The sequence below is a fragment of the Gymnoscopelus microlampas genome (assembly GCF_963454915.1).
Source record: "Gymnoscopelus microlampas genome assembly, chromosome: 3".
Taxonomy (NCBI): domain Eukaryota; kingdom Metazoa; phylum Chordata; class Actinopteri; order Myctophiformes; family Myctophidae; genus Gymnoscopelus; species Gymnoscopelus microlampas.
In genome coordinates, this window is record NC_139940.1 from 58,573,910 (window position 1) to 58,594,796 (window position 20,887).

Consider the following 20,887-nt stretch of genomic DNA (forward strand, 5'->3'; position numbering starts at 1 on the left):
TATATATATACATATATATATATATATATATATATATATATATATATATATATATATATATATATATATATATATATATATATATATACACATATTGTAGTCAACATGTTGGAACATGTGTAATGCAAATATCAGTCATAAAATGACCATACTTTGCACTAATATTTCAGACCTGAGGCGATTCTTATAAATGTTTTCTAAATCCTAACAGTTTTTTGAAAAAAATCTAAAAAAACAATATTTCAAGATTTTTCAAAAATAGCAGATCTACAAGCTCATAGCGCGGCACTCGGTGCCGCGCTATGAGCTTGTATATCTGCTATTTTTTAATAGCAAAATAAATCTAAAGTGACACAGATGGTTTCCAGGTCTTAAAGGGTTGTTAATGAACTTGGTATGAACTCACGTTGTGAAATAACAGCAGGCCCAAAATGTTTCCACAGCTGTACGTGTTTCAACTCTTGCATCATTTGTGTCAAAGAGCCTAATAGTTAAGAACTGTTAGTTCCTTAGTTGAGATTATTTATGGCAGTGGTTCTCAAACTGTGTGTCGGGACCCCCAGGGGGGTCCGCAAATGATTTTGGGCGGTCCCCAGATGATTTGCATAATGTGCAACATTGTTTTCTCAAGCAACCTTAAGCAAACCAACATATAGTTTAAATATATTTTAGGATATATCTGCACATTAATTTTCTAAAGTGACAATTTAAGGACTTTTAAGACCTTTTTAATACCTCTAAAATGAAGTAAAGTTATCAACAAACTATACAAAAAAATTGTCAAACGTTGGCCAAATTGTAACATCCCCCAAGAAAGAGGTATAGGCCTACATGTGAAAATAGCCAATCTACAAGCTCAGTGAACTTGTAGATCGGCTATTTTCACAATATTTATATGCATTATGTAATACCCTCAACCCCAGTTCAAATATGATTATTTTGGGGGGTCCCCAGTTCAAATATGATTATTTTGGCGGTCACAGCCTGAAAAGTTTGAGAACCACTGATTTATTAACGTTGTATTTCCAAAACTGTTCCTTTTTTATTATTATGTTTAAACTTAAAATAGTGAAAATAGACGATCTACAAGCTCACAACGAGTTGCGTGCTATTTTCATTACTTTTGAAAGATCAATTTACCCACATAATCCACATTTATTTTTATTGAAATATGGAGATACAAGGTGTCTGCCCCACAGCAACGATTTGCTATGTGTAAGTAACATAACATGTAAGTAACTTTTTCTCTCTGAAGAGCACTCTTAGGGTGGCCTTTAAGTGTGACTTGTTTGTGCAAAAATAATTAATTCTCAAGGTTTCTTCAATTCTATAGTTGTATAATATAGGATTTAAATTACAATAATATTTGTATCATATCTTTAGAGCAGTGGTTCTCAAATTGTGGTCTGGGGACCCCCAGGGGTCCTTGAGGGAGTTCCAGGGGGTCCACAGCAAAAACAAGGAACAGTTTAACCACTTTAACTCTATTTTAGACTGTTTAGGATAGCTGATCTACAAGATCACAATGCATCAAATTACTACCCGTTTGAGCTTGTAGATCGGCTACTTTCGAAACATTTGTTTTTTCTTTTTTAATTCACAAATCTCTTAAGCGAGTCCCCTAGCATCACACAGGTGTGACTGCAGGCAGGGCCATGCAGTAATGCCTTATATGGGTACTGGTGTACATACAAAGTTATTGGTGAATGAGGCCCATGTCTTGTTTTCAGATGACCTCACAGGGGGAAAGGGTTTCTACCACCATAGAGAAGTACAAACTGCTGTGTTTGCTCAATGAATTATTGTCACAGACTGACAGAGGAGAAAGACAAACAAACCTTTACTGGAATACTGTGTTTAGTCACTCCAAATTAGGAACTGTGACTTGTGAATCAGACACAAAGGTCAAAAGCTCGCCTGTGCTCAAAGTAGTAAAGAACATATTTAACTATGATTATTGCAGTGCTGCCGCTTGCTACACGTATAACCTTGAAAACACAAACCCATATCAGACAGCCTTTTTTTGGTCAATTGTCTGATAAGCTACGGAGCTATACAATCTAAACTAAACAAACCATTGAAAAGTAATTGAATGACAAATTTCTTATTTTCTATTTCTTCATGTGATGAGACGATATACGCTACCTGGCGGGCAAAATCTAAACATCAAATGTCAAGATTTGCAAGCAGAGCAAATCGAGCGATCATGCCTTTCAAACATGAAAGCAGCAAAGTAGCAAAGCTACCCAAATTTGAAAGGGGGCTATAGAGCCCCTGCACTTTTACCCGCCGGTAAAAACGTGCCCTCTCTAGACCATGGATGCAAGCATTTACTATGGTGAAAAAAACGCAAATGCCCCCTCTCCATGCCGTGCTCGAAGGCAGCATTCAAGAGAATTGCCCCTTTCTTACTCTCCTGAACTTGAATGCAGCATTTTATCTTGAAAGAATTGCCCTCTGTAGAAATCCATGCCGTACGCCGCATCTCCAGTCAAGCTTGATTATACTTAAAGGGTCTACACCATGAATTTAAAACATAATAATAATATTTAATATCATATTGTTTATGTCCCTCAAACGTTTTTCAAAAGGTTTGAGCCTAAATCAAGCCTCAGATACTCATTCCAACTAACTTCTCTCTGGCTTATAAAGCACTTTCACCTGCAATACCACATTGTCCTGTTTGGCACGGGACCTATTGAGCCAGTTTGTATGCATGTTGTCTCCTGGTTCTGTGTGGAAAAAGTAAAAAAAAAAGTAAAAATAAATAAATATATATACAGTATATATATATTTATTTATTTTTTGGTTGGAACTGAAAAACGGGAGGAATTGTTCCCTGACATTTGGTTCCATTTGTACACTCTCAGAGTTACACCCTCTGAAGGAACCATGAGGGTCCCTGGACCACACTTTGAGACCCACTAGTATTTCTAGTGAGCCAACATGCACAATATCAGCACCCTGATTCTGTTTGACCAGAATGGAACAGAGCCTTCATTAGTATCATTGGTAACACCTGTGAAGGAAGTCAGAAGAGGCCCAATTTGTCTCCAAAATAGCTACTGTGCATAGAGCCTATTGGATCATACATGTGTGTATGTGTGTTTTGTGAAGTCCACACACTGCGCGTGCTTCATAACAGTGTGCACTGTGGGGGTCAGTGCAGTGGTTCTCAAACCTCTTCATGTCAAGGACCCCCAAATTGATACATATATTCCGGTGGACCCCCCGTTTGAAAAGATATGTCTGGGACTCCCCATAAGAGATTTTTTTTTATAACAGTGATTCTTCAACCATTTCAACGTATAGGGGGGCGGCAGTGGCTCAGGGGTAGAGTGGCCGGGTAGAGTGAACTGGAAACCGCAAGGTTCCCAGTTTAATCCGGGGCTCCCCCAAAGTTAGTGTCGAAGTGTCCTTGAGCAAGACGCTAACCCCTAATTGCTCCCGATGAGCAGGTTGGTGCCTTGCATGGTTTCCTCCTCCATCGGTGTATGAATGTGTGTGTGAATGGGTGAATGTAATGCACAATCTATGTAAAGCGCTTTGGATAAAAGCGCTATATACTAAATGCACCTTTTACCATTTATTTATTTTTATTTAAAGGACCCCCCCCTCCCATTTGATAGGCATTAAGCCATGGACTCCTATTTCATTTTTTTTTTTAAATCTGGGAGCCCAATCTACACTGTAAAATCTGTGTTCATTTAACTCTCAGTCCATTTGGTTCCATTTGTACACTCTCAGAGTTACAGACCTGTAAGGCTCCATTTGTTTCCATTTGTACACTCTCAGAGTTACAGAACCTGCAAGGGTCACTCTCACGTTACAGACCCATAAGAGTCCAGTTGCTTCCTAACTATCAATCGTTTAGCTGGGGACCCCCTTGGAACCCCCTCAAGGACCCCCCCCCCCCCCCCCCCCACACACACACACACACACACACACACACACACACACACACACACACACACACACACACACACACACACACACACACACACTTTGAGAACCCGCTGTCTATACGTTTCACCACTTTTGGTTGCCAGACCCCCAGCTGTGGATAAACAGTGTGTCAGCCAGTCCAAAGTGCTGACGTCAGCATGTTTCCCAATCATCAGTGTGTCATATGAGGTGATGTGTGTTCTATCTACTCACTGTGTGCTGGAGGCTCTACAACACACTGCGGTCACTCACTGAACATTCATTTCCATTGGTGTGTGTTTAATGCAGAACAACATGCATATGAAACCATACAGCGTTCTGCTTTTCATACTTGTATGGATGCAAACCATCAACTGTCAAACTGCACAAGGTAGGCACCATTCTGTTTACATATCTTTTATTTGAACTTGTCTGTTTGTGATATATCGTCTCTGTCGGGTGGAAACCTTGTATGTCTAAACCTGTTACTTTTTAGAAATGGTAAAAAATTATGTGTTCCATTGGATTCTAATGAAGTATTGGACGTTCATTTAACCCTTTAGGATTTAGTGTCTTCTAAATCCTAACGGTTTTCTGAAGAACGTATATTTGTGGTGCCCAAACCTTTTCATGTCAAGGACCCCCAAAATTATATGTATTTGGCCGCCGATCCTCATCTCAAAATATTGTGTTCCCTGGACCCGCAGAAGCAAAGATTTGAGTAAAAAATGTTCAAAAAAGATTTTCAAAGGTTTTTTTGGCAAACATAGCAGATCTACAAGCTCATGGTGCGGCGCGAAGTGACGCGCTATGAGCTTGTATATCTGCTATTTTTGAATCAGCCAACCAATGTGCTATATATATATATATAGCTAAAATCTAAAATCACACAGATGTTTTCCCATTTGTAATGGGTTAAAATTGAAAGGTGCCTGACAGTGACACTTTTTTTTTTCCAACAAACTCGGAAATATTAATTAATACACAATCAAATGTGTCTTTCTCTTTTTATTGTTCAGGTTGTCAACTTGCATCGTTTGTATCCAGCGATGATTACATCAACAAAAATTTCGACACAAGTGGTCTGAAGGACTCGTATCCTCCTGGGTCACAAGTCAGAGTGCCTTGTGAAATTGGCTATGTGGGCTTCTTTAAATTAGTGTGTTTAAACACTGGATGGGTGACCCAAGGTTCTAAATGTGAACGTAAGTTTCCACCAATAGGCTCTATTCACAGCAGCCATATTATGAAGACATTCACAGGTGTTACCAATGATACTAATGAAGGCTCTGTTCCATTCTGGTCAAACAGAGTCAGTGTGCTGATATTGTGCATGTTGGCCCACAGGAAACACTCTGCTACACCAGTGGGTCTACAGTTGGGGTCCAGGGACCCTCATGGGCTTCCAAATGGCCCCTTACAGGTGTGTAACTCTGAGAGAGTACAAATGGAACCAAATGGACCCGTAACAAATGGAACCAAATGGACCCTTACGGGTCCATTTGGTTCCATTTGTACTCTCTCAGAGTTATGGGGGTCGTGGAGACCACGGTGCTACACTAAATGGAACAGAGCCTTCATTAGTATCATTGGTAAAACCTGGGAAGGAAGTGATTATGGCTGCTGTGCAGAGAGCCTATTCTACTACAGTTTGTGCAACAATATTATGAATAATGACTTGCTGCTTTATGTGTCACTTGTGTCAAATGGAAACAGTGTGCACGTGGTGGAAAGTAACTAAGTAAATGTACTCAAGCACTGTACTTAAGTACAATTTGGAGGTATATTTTATTTACTGGAATATTTGTAATTTTCAGTACTTTTACTTCTACTCCACTACATCTCAGAGGCAAATATTATACGTTTACTCCACTACAATTATTTGACAACTTTAGTTACTAGTTACTAATACTATGTAGATTTTGATTATTATTACAAAACCCTCTTCAGCCCTATATACGTTTTGTCCATTTGAAAATAGCCAATCTACAGGCTCAGCTTGTATAGATCTGCCATTTCAAAAACTTTGTATACATTTGAAAACTTGAAATGGGACATTCTGCATAATGAGTACTTTTACTTTGGTACTTTAAGTATATTTTGATACCAATACTTTTGTACTTTTACTTGAGTCCATTTTTTATTCCAGACTTTTACTCTACATTGCAGTTTTGATACTTTTACTTAAGTAAAACACTTTTTCCACCACTGACAGTGTGTTCCTCTTTGACTAAGTACACAAAGCTAGGGTCACCACAGGACACTAACGCTCATTATAAGCTGGCACCATGTCAACTGTGTCCCATTGCAGAAAAAAAGCACATGAAAGTACAGTTTAAATAAACTAAATAGGATTGAAAAGTCCGTGAAAGCCTATGGCTTGTTTCTTTTTGGTCCTTTTCCACTCAATTCATAGTGACATTAAATGACAGACAGATATACACTACTATGCAGAACATCATATAAACAGTTTACAAATCGAAACATAAGAAAAACAAAATGATGTACAGTAAAAACTTCGAGAATAAAAAAAGGGGGGGGGGGGTAGAACTTTTACAGTGGGCCAGTTTTGAATAGGCTCTATGCATAGCAGCCATATTGGAAAGAAATTGGGCCTCTTCTTACTTCCTTCACAGGTGTTACCAATGATACTAATGAAGGCTCTGTTCCATTCTGGTCAGGGTGCTCATATCGTGCATGTTGGCTCACTAGAAACACTCCATTTTGGTTCCCAAATGGCCCCTTATGGTGGGTGTGTAACTCTGAGAGTGATGGGGGTCCTTGAAAATAACTAAATGGAACAGAGCCTTAATTAGTAACACCTGTAAAGGAAGTAAGGCAGGGGCCCAATTCATTCCCAATATGGCTGCTGTGCATAGAGCCTATTGCAGCCACCTGAAGGTACTCTTTGAGGCCAGTTTTGACACTAGACAACTATTCCACAATCTCTGAGTGCTAGAGTCTGGAACTACTCCTACAGAAAGCCAAGAAAGGAAGCTGTCATTTCCGTTCATGAAAATCCATTTTGAAATATCTTTAAACATATTTTTGAATTCCCTGATAAAGCAGCAAGGTATATGCTTTAGACTAATTTGATTTACACAAGGACAAAGTTACGCTACCGCAAAGTAGTGCTTCCTTTGCACAAACTGTATAACGGAAGAATTTGGACATTGTGTGGGTCAACAGTGGCTTGAGAGACTAGTGTGGACATTGCAGAAACCTGCCTACAAGTGACATCATCGATGGGGGTTCCAAGCTAATAGAAACTACAGCCTACTACAGGAGTATACAGCAATGGTGCGATCTTACAAAGAGCATTGTGAGGAGCAATAGGCTCTATGCACAGCAGCCATATTGGAAAGAAATTGGGCCCCCTTCCTTACTTCCTTAACAGGTGTTACCAATGATACTAATGAAGGCTCTGTTCCGTTTAGTGTAGCACAGTGGTTCTCAAACTTTTTGATTTCAAGGACCCCCTATAACTCTGAGAGTGTACAAATTATGGGTCCATTTGGTTCCATTTGTACACTCTCAGAGTTACACACCTGTAAAGGGCCATTTGGAGCCCCCTCAAGGAACCTTGAGGGTCCCTGGACCACACTTTGAGACCCACTGGTGTAGCAGAGTGTTTATCAGTGAGCCAACATGCACAATATCAGCACCCTGACTCTGTTTGACCTGAATGGAACAGAGCCTTCGTTAGTATCATTGGTAACACCTGTGAAGGAAGTAAGTAAGAGGCCTAATTTCTTTCCAATATGGCGGCTGTGCATAGAGCCTATTACATGAATATAAGGTTGAAAATGGGCGATGTGCTTCTTTAATCGTTGTGTCGTCCTTCTATGTCAAGTGTACAGTGATCTATATCAGCGGTTCTCAACCTTTTCAGGCCGTGACCCCGAAATAATCATATTGGGCCTCAGGTCTACTGTAAATGGGTTAAGTAAAAAATGTGACTACTTTTTCCACCACTGCTGAAGAGATACTTTTTGTTTGCAGTTAAGTCATGTGGTCACCCTGGTGATGCGGACTATGCAGAGTTCCACCTTGTGACGGGAGAGGATTTCATCTTTGGGTCAGAGGTCGAGTACACCTGCCAAACAGGGTATGATGACACATATCAGTGTTGTAAAGTAACTAAGTACATTTACTCAAGTACTGTACTTAAGTACACTTTTGAGGAATTATTTTCCTTTACTTTACTGGTGTTTCCAATTTTCAATACTTTTACTCCACTGGATCTCAGAGGCAAATATTGTCGCAAAAGCGACGCGCTGTGAGCTTGTACATTGGCTATTTTCAAAGCATGTTTAGTTCGAAACTTGAGACATTCTGTAAAGTGATACTTTCAGTACCTATGTACATTTTAATGCCATATTGGAAAGACATTGGGCCTCTTCCTTACTTCCGGTCACCAATGATACTAATGAAGGCTCTGTTCCATTCGGGTCAAACAGAGTCAGGGTGCTGATATTGTGTCATGTTGGCTCACTGGAAACACTCTGCTACACCAGTGGGTCTCAAAGTGTGGTCCAGGGACCCTCATGGTTCCATGGGGGGGGGGGGTTCCAAATGGCCCCTTGCGGGTGTGTAACTGTGAGAGTGTACAAATGGAACCAAATGGACCCTTACGGGTCCATTTGGTTCCATTTGTACACTCTCAGAGTTAACGTGGTCCTTGAAATTAAAACAGTTGGAGAACCATTGTGCTACACGAAATGGAACAGAGCCTTAATTAGTATAATTGGTGAGACCTGTGAAGGAAGTAAGCAATGTATTTCCACTATGGCTGCTGTGCATAGAGCCTATAATGGTGACATGACTTTTTAATTTGCATGACAGTAAACACCGAGAATTAATACTTGTCTGAATTAACACATCGAGTGCCAGAGTTTTTTTAAAAACAGGGTACATCCAGTGCCAGCGTTTCTTACCATTTGCGGCGATCTTTTTAGAGCTGTATAGAAGCCAAAACGAGGACCCGGATGTGAACAAAGGGTGGCTGGGCGATGGCGGAGGGTCCCGTCTACCGACTGGAACAATAATATTACTACCGCGTTCCGCCATTGCAGAGAGTTCGCCCGTCGAAAATGGCTTGTTTTGACCACTGTAAAAAAGATATGGAGATATGGACCTTTTTCTCAAGATCCTATCATGGCAACGGATGCGCGTCCGTTTTTTTGGGGGTCTGACATCACATCCGTCCATTCCCTTTAAAAGAGTAGTAGGATCATTCCTAAGTTGTGTTAGAGCGCCCCTTGTGGGAAAAAATAAATAATACAAATAAATGAAAAAAACGTAGATTCTCGTTTATGGCACTCGACGGGTGTATCTGCAGAAACGTCGATTCTCGTTTTTTGCACTCAATGTATTTATTCATTTCAGCTACCAAATGGTCAGCAGGAGCAATCGACGGCGCTGCCAGCCAAGTGGATGGGATGGATTCCTTCCAGTCTGTCAAGGTAAGATGATCTCATGTGTTCACTCATCATTACTGTATATCTCCCAACAGGCCCCGGGGGGGTTCGTCTGTCTGTCTGTGTACAGATAATCTGAGTTCCCAGAAGTTTTCGCCAGCTCTCGCATACAAAGGGGAGGGGCGAGGAACTTCTGGGCCAAAACCCCTGTATTTGTGGGCGGGATGTAACTTACGCTCAGAATCTGAGCGGACACGCCTCTTACCGGTCTGAGAGCTGTGCAACTCGTCTAAACAGTCCAACGAGAGGCAAACAGCAGTACACAACAATGGCGGCCGCAATTTCTCAAGGAGAAATTGCTTCCCGTCGCTCCTATTTACATGCAACACCCACTGCATGTGGACCCGGCCCCCTTTTCTTCATTGGCTATTGATTTGAATCAGAACGTAGTGGCCGCGCCCCTGCTGTCCAAGCTCCGAGGCCAAGCCTCCCAGACTAGTGTACAGATAACCTCGGGCACGGCTGGACCGAACGGCATGAAACAGTGTACGCACACTCCTAGCAGACCAAGGAAGAACTATTATAACCCTTTAAGGCTGGGAAGGGAATGCATCTGTGTCATTTTAAGATGACTTTGGCTACTCAAAAATAGTAGATTTACAAGCTCATAGCGCGGTACTCTGTGCTATATGAGATCTCATAGCGCGGTACTCTGTGCCTATGAGATCTCATAGCGTGGTACTCTGTGCCTATGAGATCTATGAGCTTGTAGATCTGCTATTTATTTATGTTTAAATCATGAACTTGCTTCTGGGGGTCCCTGGAACCAAATACACTGCTCAAAATAATTAAGGGAACACTTTGATCCCTTAATTCTTTTGAGCAGTTTTTGTTAGCAGTATGTACACAGTTCATGAAAACTCAAAATAAATAAGGGATCAAAGTGTTCCCTACATTTTTTTGAGCAGTATATTTTCAGATGGGGGTCCGCGGCCAAATACACAATTTTGGGGGTCCTTGACATGAAAACGTTTGAGAACCACTGATATTATAGCAACATACATTATTATTAAAAAAAAATATATATATGATTTAAAAGACATTTGTAGAATCCCCCAGAAGCAAAGATTTCAGTTAGAAATGAATATATCATATTCAAAGATTTGCTCACATTTTAAAGATGTTTTTCAAAAATAGCAGATTCACATGCTCATAGCGCGGCACTCGGTGCTATGAGCTTGTATATCTGCTATTTTTGAATAGCCAAAGAAATCTAAAAATTACACACAGATGTGTTCCCGCCGGTCTTATGGCACTACTACAGGCAATATAACAGGCCGCTTCACATGATGGCCTATAACTCTTTGTCGTACCATCAAAAGATGGAATGTAGAAATACTCTGTTACAAGTAAAAGTCCGGAATTTAAAATGTACTTGAGTAAAGTAGGCTACTCATTATGCAGAATGTCCCATTTCAAATTTTCAAATGTATAAACATCTTTTGAAAATAGCAGATCTACAAGCTCACAATGCGTCGCATCGCTACACATTGTGAGGTTGTAGATCGGCTATTTTCAAATGGCCGAAATGGGTTTTGTAATAATAATCAAAATCTACAAAGTAACTATAAAGTTTTCAAATAATTGTAGTGGAGTAAAAGTAAAAGTACTGAAATACTCCAGTACAGTAAAAGTACCTCAAAATTGTACTTAGTACAGTACTTGAGTAATTGTACTTAGTTACTTTACACCACTGCCTACAAGCATTTTTGCATTTTCTTAAAAAACACACGTTTTGCTACTATTCCTACAGACTTTGTCCAAAACTCCCACCAATCAGTGTGCATTCTCTCTGGAGTCATGCGATCAACATGAACCACTCCAAAGTTTCATATTCAATTCCTATAGGCTCTATCTATTATTATTATATATTATATATATTATATTATATATTCACAGCAGCCATATTATGAAGACATTCACAGGTGTTACCAATGATACTAATGAAGGCTCTGTTCCATTTAGTGTAGCACAGTGGTCCCTGGACCCCAACTGTAGACCCACTGGAAACACTCTGTTACACCAGTGGGTCTACAGTTGGGGTCCAGGGACCCTCATGGGCTTCCAAATGGCCCCTTACATGTGTGTAACTCTCAGAGTTATGCGGGTCGTGGAAACCACTGTGCTACACTAAATGGAACAGAGCCTTCATTAGTATCATTGGTGACACCTGTGAAGGAAGTGATTATATGGCTGCTGTGCATAGAGCCTATTGGCTATAATCGGCTCCCAAAGTTTGCAGGGTCGAGAACTGATCTGTCAAGCAAACAAAAAAAAGTGTGCTTAGTTCCGCCAATCTCCTACACTAGTGGTTCTCAACCCCCAAGGGGGTTCCCAGATGATCTTGGGGAGGGTGCCTAGATGGCAGTGAAGTGACAATTTAATGACTGTTAAGACCTATTTAATACTTTAAAAAAAAAGACAGAAAAAATACCCCCCAAAAAAATACCATTACTACATCAAAACAACAAACTATACTATAAAAACATTGGCCAAATTGTCAAATAATATATTGTAGATCTGCTATTTTCACAATATTTATCTGTGGAACCGAGTCAAACTAAATGTAATGCCTCAACTCCTACAATTCCAAGTGTTTGTCAGGGTGGGGGGCCCCCAGTTTAAATTTGATTATTTTGTGCGGTCCCCAGTTCAATTATGATTATTTTGAGGGGTCACGGCCTGAAAAGGTTAAGGACCACTGTCCTACACAATAGTGTGATCGTCAAAGATGTGTATTTAAAAAAAAAAAAAGATGTGTAGAGCCTATTCCTAACGTTTTCATGTCAAGGACCCCCAAATGTATTTGGCCGTGGACCCCATCTGAAAATATTGTGTGTCAGGGTCCCCATAAGAGGAAATACATCCAAGAAAATTATTCCAAAATATTCCAACATTTTCAATTTTTTTCATTGGGTGAAAAAAAGCAGATCTACAAGCGCACGCCACGTCACATTGCAACACTTTGTGAGCTTGTAGATCGGCTATTTTCAAACAGACAAAGTGCATAGGGATAAAAGTGGTTCAAATGATTTTGATACAACATTGACACATTTTCTGGAGACCCCCTGGAACCCACTCAAGGACCCTTGGGGGTCCGCAGACACCACTTTTAGAACCACTGGCCTATTCAAAGTAGCTATGCATTATGAAGATGATATGTAGGTTACAGTAGAGGTTAAATGTCATGGTTTTCTTTGGCCATGCCAGTGAGGGAACTCCTCACCCCAAAACCTGCCACCCGAAGCCTCCGCTCCAACAACACCAACCTTCTTGTTGTCCCTGACACCAACCTCCGCACCATGGGCGACCGGGCCTTCTGTTACACAGCCCCATGTCTGTGGAATGCCCTCCCAGACCACCTGAGAGCACCACAGTCCACTGATGCTTTTAAAAATGGACTAAAAACCTACCTTTTAAAAAAATATTTTTTCAAATTTTCATGGACTTTGTTTGTTTTTCGTACTGAGTTTTAATTTCTAAATTTTGGCCCTTTAGTTTAGCCTAGTTGGGTCTATTGTAATTGTTTTGGTTGCCTATGCTGTTTTTATGCCTTGCTTTTAATCTGTAGCACTCTGAGATTCGTGAGAATGTAAAGTGTGTTATAAATAAAATGTATTATTATTATTAATATTATTATTATCTTGCCCCTTTTATTTAAATCTTTCCCTACAGCTAAACAGTGCCCAGCGATACACGTAGGAAACGACATGCAAGTAACCGGAGAGCACCTGGAGGCTACTTATGGCCACGTCCTCCAGTTTAGATGCAAGCAGAATCATTTTAAAATGGCTGGACCAAAACAGATCTACTGTGAAGACTATGGAGAGTGGAGTGCTCAACCTCCAACATGCAAAGGTACTGTAGGCTACTACAATACATGATAATAATAATCATAACAGTAACAAACCAAAGTCTTCGATTTACAAAAATATTAAAAACCATAACCCCATTAAGACCCGGAACGCATCTGTGTCACTTTAGATTTCTTTGGCTATTCAAAAATAGCAGATATACAAGTTCATAGCGCGGCACCGAGTGCCGCGCTATGAACTTGTAGATCTGCTATTTTTGAAAAATCTTGAAAACATATTTCTCTTTTTTTTTTTTCAAAAAACGTTTTATTTTTATTTTATTTTATTTGTATTTAGAAAAAAAAATTAAGAATCTCCTCAGGTCTTAATGGGTTAATAATACTTCATTGTCATCACTTGCACTGACTCACACCTTTTGTTTACAGTCATATCGTGTGGTCGCCCTGATGATGTTCAGTTTGCACAATTCAATCTTACAAAAGGAGATGATTTCGTCTTTGGGTCAGAAGTTCAGTACACATGTCAAACAGGGTATGATGACACATTTACTATTATATAGTAAATGTATTATATGAATATTATTGATTCACATCTCTTTATGAACACTTGTTTAGTCGTTTGTCCACTGAATTAAGCAGCATGAAATGTAATATATATATTTATTTTGACTTGTTATAATGAAACCGTTGACGTGTTGTATTCATTCACATTTATATAGCTACCAAGTCCATGGGTCCAGGAAACGCCAGTGCACGCTTAATGGATGGGATGGTGCTGACCCAGTATGTCAGTGTAAGAGCACACACACACACACACACACACACACACACACACACACACACACACACACACGCGCACGCACACGCACACGCACACGCACACGCACACACACACTCATGCAAATCCAGCTTCTCTTTGAATGAGTAAACCTAAGGTCAAAATGGGCAGCTGTGAAACACTTAATAATGAATCCAGCTTCTATCACATGAATGCTATAAAAACAAACAACAAGTCATTCTTCACTGACATGAGTCTTCATCAATGTCTGCATGTTCCTCAGACACATCTTCTGCTCTTTACAATTCTAAAAATCAAACATTCTCAAGGACTTAAGGAGCTATATGTTTTGAATTCAAGGTTTCATTTTCCCCAAACTTGGTGTGTGCCATCAGTGGGACATTGTGTCGATGCTCCCAGAGTTATGTGGTATATTCCTCTTAAAGGGATAACCAAAAAAAAATGGAGACTTGAATTCATGGATAGTTTTTGTCACATTCCTAAGACAATAATTTGATGACAAGCCGACCAGTAGGCAGCGGTTCCGCTATGATTGCCGGAACCCCTGCCGGTCATCAAATTGTTGGCTTAGGAATACGACAAAAACAAAAATAATATCCATGAATTCAAGTCTCCATGGGGTGACTAATCGATAGGAAAAAAAAGTCATTTTGGGGGTGAACTATCCCTTTAAGGATGCTACAAAAACGTAGAACTCCTCGAACAGTTTAAATTAAAAAAAAAAATCTACTTCTTGTCTAAAAGTAATTCAGTTCTACTGATGTACTGAGCTTGGACCTCTTTTGTTGCTGCTTGTGGCTATTTGCAAAACATATTTACTGCTAATATGAAGTGGATGGACACTGGTGCTCCTTACATCTGGACCTCCCATACATAATAGTTGGTCTAAGTATCTAGCTCTGGTAGAGATGTTAACCTGCTTCCTGCACATCCATCTCTGCATCTATTCATCTGACTGGTCCACATCTATTTTCATTAGCTGAACCACTGTGGTTGTATTCTCTCTGTCTGTCTCTGTGCTTCTGATGGTTGTAGCATCTGGGGCCAGATGCATGGAGACAGATAAAGACGTCACTGTATATTTGATTCACATTAGTGATGTATATGTGGACTTAGCTTACATGTGCCCAGAGATAGTTTAATGGCTGAGATGTGACCCTACGTTAATTTCCTCTACCGTTCCTCTCTTAAACCATTAAGACTGGGAAGGGAACGCATCTGTGTCATTTTAAGATGTCTTTGGCTATTCAAAAATAGCAGATATACAAGCTCATAGCGTGGCACTATGAGCTTGTAGATCTGCTATTTTTTTAAACACTGTGAAAATGTGTGCAAATCTTTGAATATATATTTTTTAAAGGTTTTTTTTTTTACTCAAATCTTTGCTTCTGGGGGGGTCCCTAGAACAACCTATTTTGAGATGGGGGTCCGCGGCCAAATACATATCATGTTGGGGGTCCTTGACATGAAACAGTTTGAGAACCACTGATATTATAGCAACATACGTTTTTTCAAAAAACTGTAAGGATTTAGAAAATATTCGTAGAATCAAAGAAGCAGAAGCAAAGATTTGAGTTAAAAATGTTTGCTTTGAAAAATATATATATTCAAAGATTTGCACAAATCTTTACGATTTAAAAAAGAATAGCAGATCTACAAGCTAGCATAGCACGGCACCGAGTGCCGCGCTATGAGCTTGTATATCTGCTATTTTTTAATAGCCAAAGAAATCTAAAAATGACACACAGATACGTTCCCGGTCTTAATGGGTTAAACTGTCTATCTCTCAGCTCATCTAATGTGTGTTTCATTGTAAACATTTGCAGAGGAGAGGCAAACTGTCCGCTGACCGTACAAAAAACAAAAACTACAATTAGTACTTAAAGTGTTTACTTCTCCACAAACCTGCCCTAACATAAATACCTTTTATAATGCCTGTTAAAAATACAATAGTAAAATAATAAAATGGAGGAAGACCTTTCAGTTGAGGTCATTGATATATCAGTTAGCATAACTGACCTCAGTCTCCCATTTCATCACATTACTGTTCACATCACTGGCTGTCAGGCTGTCTTCAGCTGCTTGTATGACCTGTCTTCTTGTTATCACGTGTTCTCTCTATTGTAAAGTCTCTCTTCTTGTCTCTCTCTGTCTCTCTGGTCTCACCTCTGTTATGTGTTTGAACATGGCAGATTGTTCCAGTAAACTCGGTATACAGTATCAACAGAGGCCGTGGTTGAACGACCAGCTGACGGCCTCCAGTGAGTTTACTAGATGGGGTTATGGTACCTACCACTCCTACTATGCCCGTCTGGGCAATGGTGACTACTGGTCCCCTAAAACCAACAATCAAGATCAGTGGTTGCAGGTAAGGAACATAGAAAATAGTACAAACTGAACATAATATCTACTAATGTTTTTGGGGGAAAGAGAAAGAAAAAGTCTTATGTAACAAGCAGATTTGGCATTTTCAATGTGCACTATAATAGCTGTAAAACCTAATAATTACAATAATAATGATAATAATAATAATAAGGGTAATAATAATAATAATAATAATAATAATAATGATGAGGATATGATGACAAAAATAAATAAATGCATTTGTGTAGGACTCAAAACAAAGTTACATATACAGACATATACTAAATAAAATAATGACTTGTGTTTGTACACAGGTGGACCTGAAGCGTCGTAAGACTATCACAGGCATCATCACCCAGGGGGGCATAACTGCTTTGATATCATATTATGTCACATCCTTCAAAGTGTCCCACAGTGATGAAGGTCAGTCCTGGACCGCTATCAGAGATGCCAAAAGATCAGAGGTCAGTTCAGCTGGACAATCTATGACTAGGTCATTGGTCACTGAAGTGTATTCTAGTGGTTTGCTCCTCAGGCAGTTTAGTTGAAGTGATGAAAGGAGGTGAATACTTTATACAAAGTACACTTTTTTCTGTTTGTTGTAAAATTATTATTTCCCCCTCTTGGTGGTAAATCTAGCATACTGTAGTGTAGGCTACTTCAATAGGTGGAAAAAATAAATCACAGTTTATGTATGGATGAGTATGGACATGCTATAAACCTACTATTGTACATTTAGAGGTTTCAATAAAAAGGTTAAAAAGTACTTCCGGGGGCAAAGTGCCACCACTGGAGTAAGCCAACTGAATGGCCTGTACCCAAGCCCCCAGAACCCAGCGCTTGCATTGAAGCGAAATGGACATGCTGGCCATTCGTAGGTACTGCAGTTTAAACGGATGGGGCCACTGCAAATGTACGAGCGAAAACGGTTTCGACCAATGGGCTTGACTCACGAGCTTGCGCACAAGCTTGCGCACGGGGCCGCGCACCTCTGTGACGTAAAACGCGTCACTTCTGTGACGCAGAACGTATCACAGTGGCCCCAAATAGGCTACGCCCATCACACTTTACAACCCGGAAGAAGGGGTGAATTCGCTTCATGCGCTCGGTGAGCAACTCAATGCAAGTGGATGGGAGGCGATATCCGGTGCCCTCTCTATTATTTTTAACTCTATGCCTGTACCACCCAGTGGGAAAGTGTTTGTTTAGAGATGGGTCTACCCCGCAACCGCGGCGCCCATGACACAAACAACTGATCCGACTTCCTAGAAGCCCTGGATATGTCCACATACATCCTCAGTGCCCTCACTGGGCAGAGATGATGTAGTCTCTCCTCCTCCTGTGACAAAAATGGAGGCGGATGGAGCGCCGCCAAAGTCACAGGGGTGCTGAGCGTTAGAGGGTTCTTGGGCATATAACCAGGTCTCGGTTTAAGCACCACCCTCATCGCCCGATCACTGAACTGCATGCACTCCTCATGCACTGATAGTGCGTGGAGATCACCGATCCTCTTGGCCAAGACCAAGGCTATCAGTAGCGCAGTTTTGAACGTTAGGTGTACTTAAGTACAGTACTTAAGTAAATGTACTTAGTTACATTACACCTCTGGGTCCATGTATTTGTACCCTCTCGCTCTCGGAGTAACAAAAGCTCAGCCTCGGCAAGGCCTTGTGTTGCTGCTTGTTCTCGGTCGGTGTTGGAGGCGGAGCTGTGTGTATGAGGAGTGAAGTTGGTCGCGACGACCTCACTTTTTATTTTATTTATTATTTAATTGTTTTACTGTTTCTTGATAATTAAAAAAAAGTGCGACTAGCCGTAACTTGCTGCATTCTGATTGGTTGTCATTCTGGTTCCAGATCTTCACTGTTGACATCGGCGGCATCTCTGGCTCTTCCCACAGGAATAACATGTTTGAGTCGCCCATCACCAGCCAGTTTGTGCGTGTGCTGCCGTGGACTTGGCACAAGAGCATCGCCCTGAGGATAGAGCTGTTGGGCTGTGATGATTAATACCCCACCCCCACCTACTAATTTTTCCACCATCTCCTCTCCTCCTTCCTCAGTCATTCCTTCACATGCTTTGTCTTTGCACAAGGGGGCAGCAAATGCCATTATAGTGTTATTGCATATTAACATACTTAGTGAGTCACAGATAATTAGATCATTTGTATGCCCTTCCCACTTAGGTTAGTGGCAGGGGCCTATACAAAAAAATAAAAATAAAAAAAGAGCCAAAAAACATGAACAATGAATCCCCACGTGTTGAGGGTGCTGTTCTCAAAGCGACCTATACTGTATATAAAATATAAAATATATTTTACTTAGGGTTAGGGTTACACCAATAATGTGAACATTTGAACTGTATGTTGCAGAGCAAATTATTATTACATTTGTATTATTTTGTATTATTATTGTTATTTTTTGTTTGTTTGTACGAGTCTCATCCAAATTAGTTACACATGATTCCTGAAATCATGTATAACTAATTGTAATTAGCTTGCAAAATTAGTAGGAGGGGCCTAACAAACAAAAAACTATAGAGTGTACCAAAATAGTACTTCTGCCCGTATGTGGTAGAAATACTATCCCCCTCAGCTTCTCACGCCCTGATGACTGCAACCCTTACACAGCCCTGGCTAGGCAACCCAGCCTGGCGGAGATATTCACTCGCTTTTCTAATTTCATTATTGCTACTTCAAAGGTTGAGGAACCAAAAGCAAATAATGTATATACCCTAATGTATTTGTATATAAGATACACTGTAACAATAAAACATATTGAATGCTAAATCTCTTGTACAGTACATGCATGATGATAATGTTTGGACATGGATGCCATGTTGTTATTAGACTCAATGTCTTGTTCTCAGATTACCTCACAGGGGAAAGGGTTTCTTTACCTTTATGGTGAAGTACAAACTGTTGTGTTTGCTCAATTGATTATTGCCACAGACTGACAGAGGAAAAAGACAAACAAACCTTTACAGGAATACTCTGTTTGTTTAGTCACTCAAACATAAACTTTTCAAAACTTTACAGCACATGATCATTAGCAACCGCAATAGGCTCTATACACAGCAGCCATATTAGACATAAATTGGGCCTCTTCCTTACTTCCTTCACAGGTCTTACCAATGATACTAATGGAGGCTCTGTTCCATTTAGTGTAGCACAGTAGTTCTCAAACTTTCTAATTTCAAGGACCCCCATAAGATTTGTACACTCTCAGAGTTACACACCCGTCAGGGGGGATTTGAAAACCCTTCAAAGAATCATTGTCAGGGCACACTTTACATGTACCAACTATAATGATAAAAAGTGGAAAAAAAGGAAAATTAATAAAAAATGTAATGTAATGTAATGTAATGAAATATAAAATAAAAAAGGCACCAAAAAGTATCACAAACAGAGAAGTGTTTTCCGACTATGTATTTGAACGTTCCCATACGTTTGCAAAAGGTCTCACCAACAGAATGCACCCTGATATAAGGGTGCAGACCCTTTTATAGCAACGTCAGAGTAGAGAACAAAGAAGATAAGGAAAAGAAAGTACAGGATGAAACATGGTTATACTGCCTCTATTACACAGCCGTTAACTATAGGCGGACCCGATCGAATACTGAGTATGAATGAAGTTCTTGCAAACATATACATTGAATTACACAAATTACATTTTAAAGTGTGGTGTTTGTTATACATTATTAACCTAATATAAATAACCCTAATATAAATCAACCCCAATCTACTCTGTAAACGCCTCAGTGATTATTTCACTCCCGGAATTACAGATCCGTAAGGGTCCATTTGGAACCCCTTGTGGTAGACCAAGCACAGAATATGTCTTAATTGGTTAATGTTTTGTAATAATAATCTAAATCCACAAAGTAACTCGTTTTCAAGCTTTCAATAATTGTAGCGGGGTAGGACTATTAACTACTGAAAATATTGGCATACTCAAATAAAATAAAAGTACCTAAAAAATGCACAGTACTTGAGTAGATGTACTTTCCACAACTTCACGGACCCGTCATTGACAAACAGTGTCTTAGCCCAGGACTTCTCCACCTTTCCTGAGCACTTCTCAATAAAAATACATGTTTGTTTTTTATCTCATACCAGTCTCTTCTCCCTCCTGGCTCCCAAACTGTGGAACAAACTCTCCATTGCAGTCAGAACTGCAGATTCACTCCCAATGTTCGGCCGTAATCTGAATACTCACCTTTTCAGACTCCTCTTCAGCCGTTAGCACTTGACCTACCATGCAGACCGTGGTCCGTTGTTCTCATGTTTTTGTTACTTAGACTTAGTTTTTTTCTTGAACACAATGTTTGATGTTAAATTTAGATAGCATGTTATTGAGACAGATGCTAGGCTCATTGTTTACCTGGTACTCTATAGTTTCAATGAACAGAAAATATTTCGATAGTATATTGTTTGGACTGATGCTATAGGTTCTTGGTTTACCTGTGATCAGTGGTGGAAGAAGTACTCAGATATTTTACTTAAAT

At 40.0% G+C, this 20,887-nt stretch overlaps 1 protein-coding gene across 1 annotated transcript; it reads left to right on the forward strand.

Annotated features, from left to right (window-relative positions):
- Positions 1 to 13,254: 13,254 nt before the first annotated feature.
- Positions 13,255 to 19,571, forward strand: LOC311041949 (lactadherin-like; the record flags this gene model as incomplete). The annotated part of the gene is made up of 5 exons (XM_084052440.1): positions 13,255 to 13,262; positions 13,938 to 14,011; positions 16,210 to 16,385; positions 16,696 to 16,845; positions 18,238 to 19,571. The coding sequence occupies 5 exons, from the start codon at positions 13,255 to 13,257 to the stop codon at positions 18,388 to 18,390; spliced, it is 561 nt and encodes a 186-aa protein (XP_083908566.1). The 3' UTR covers positions 18,391 to 19,571.
- Positions 19,572 to 20,887: the final 1,316 nt, after the last annotated feature.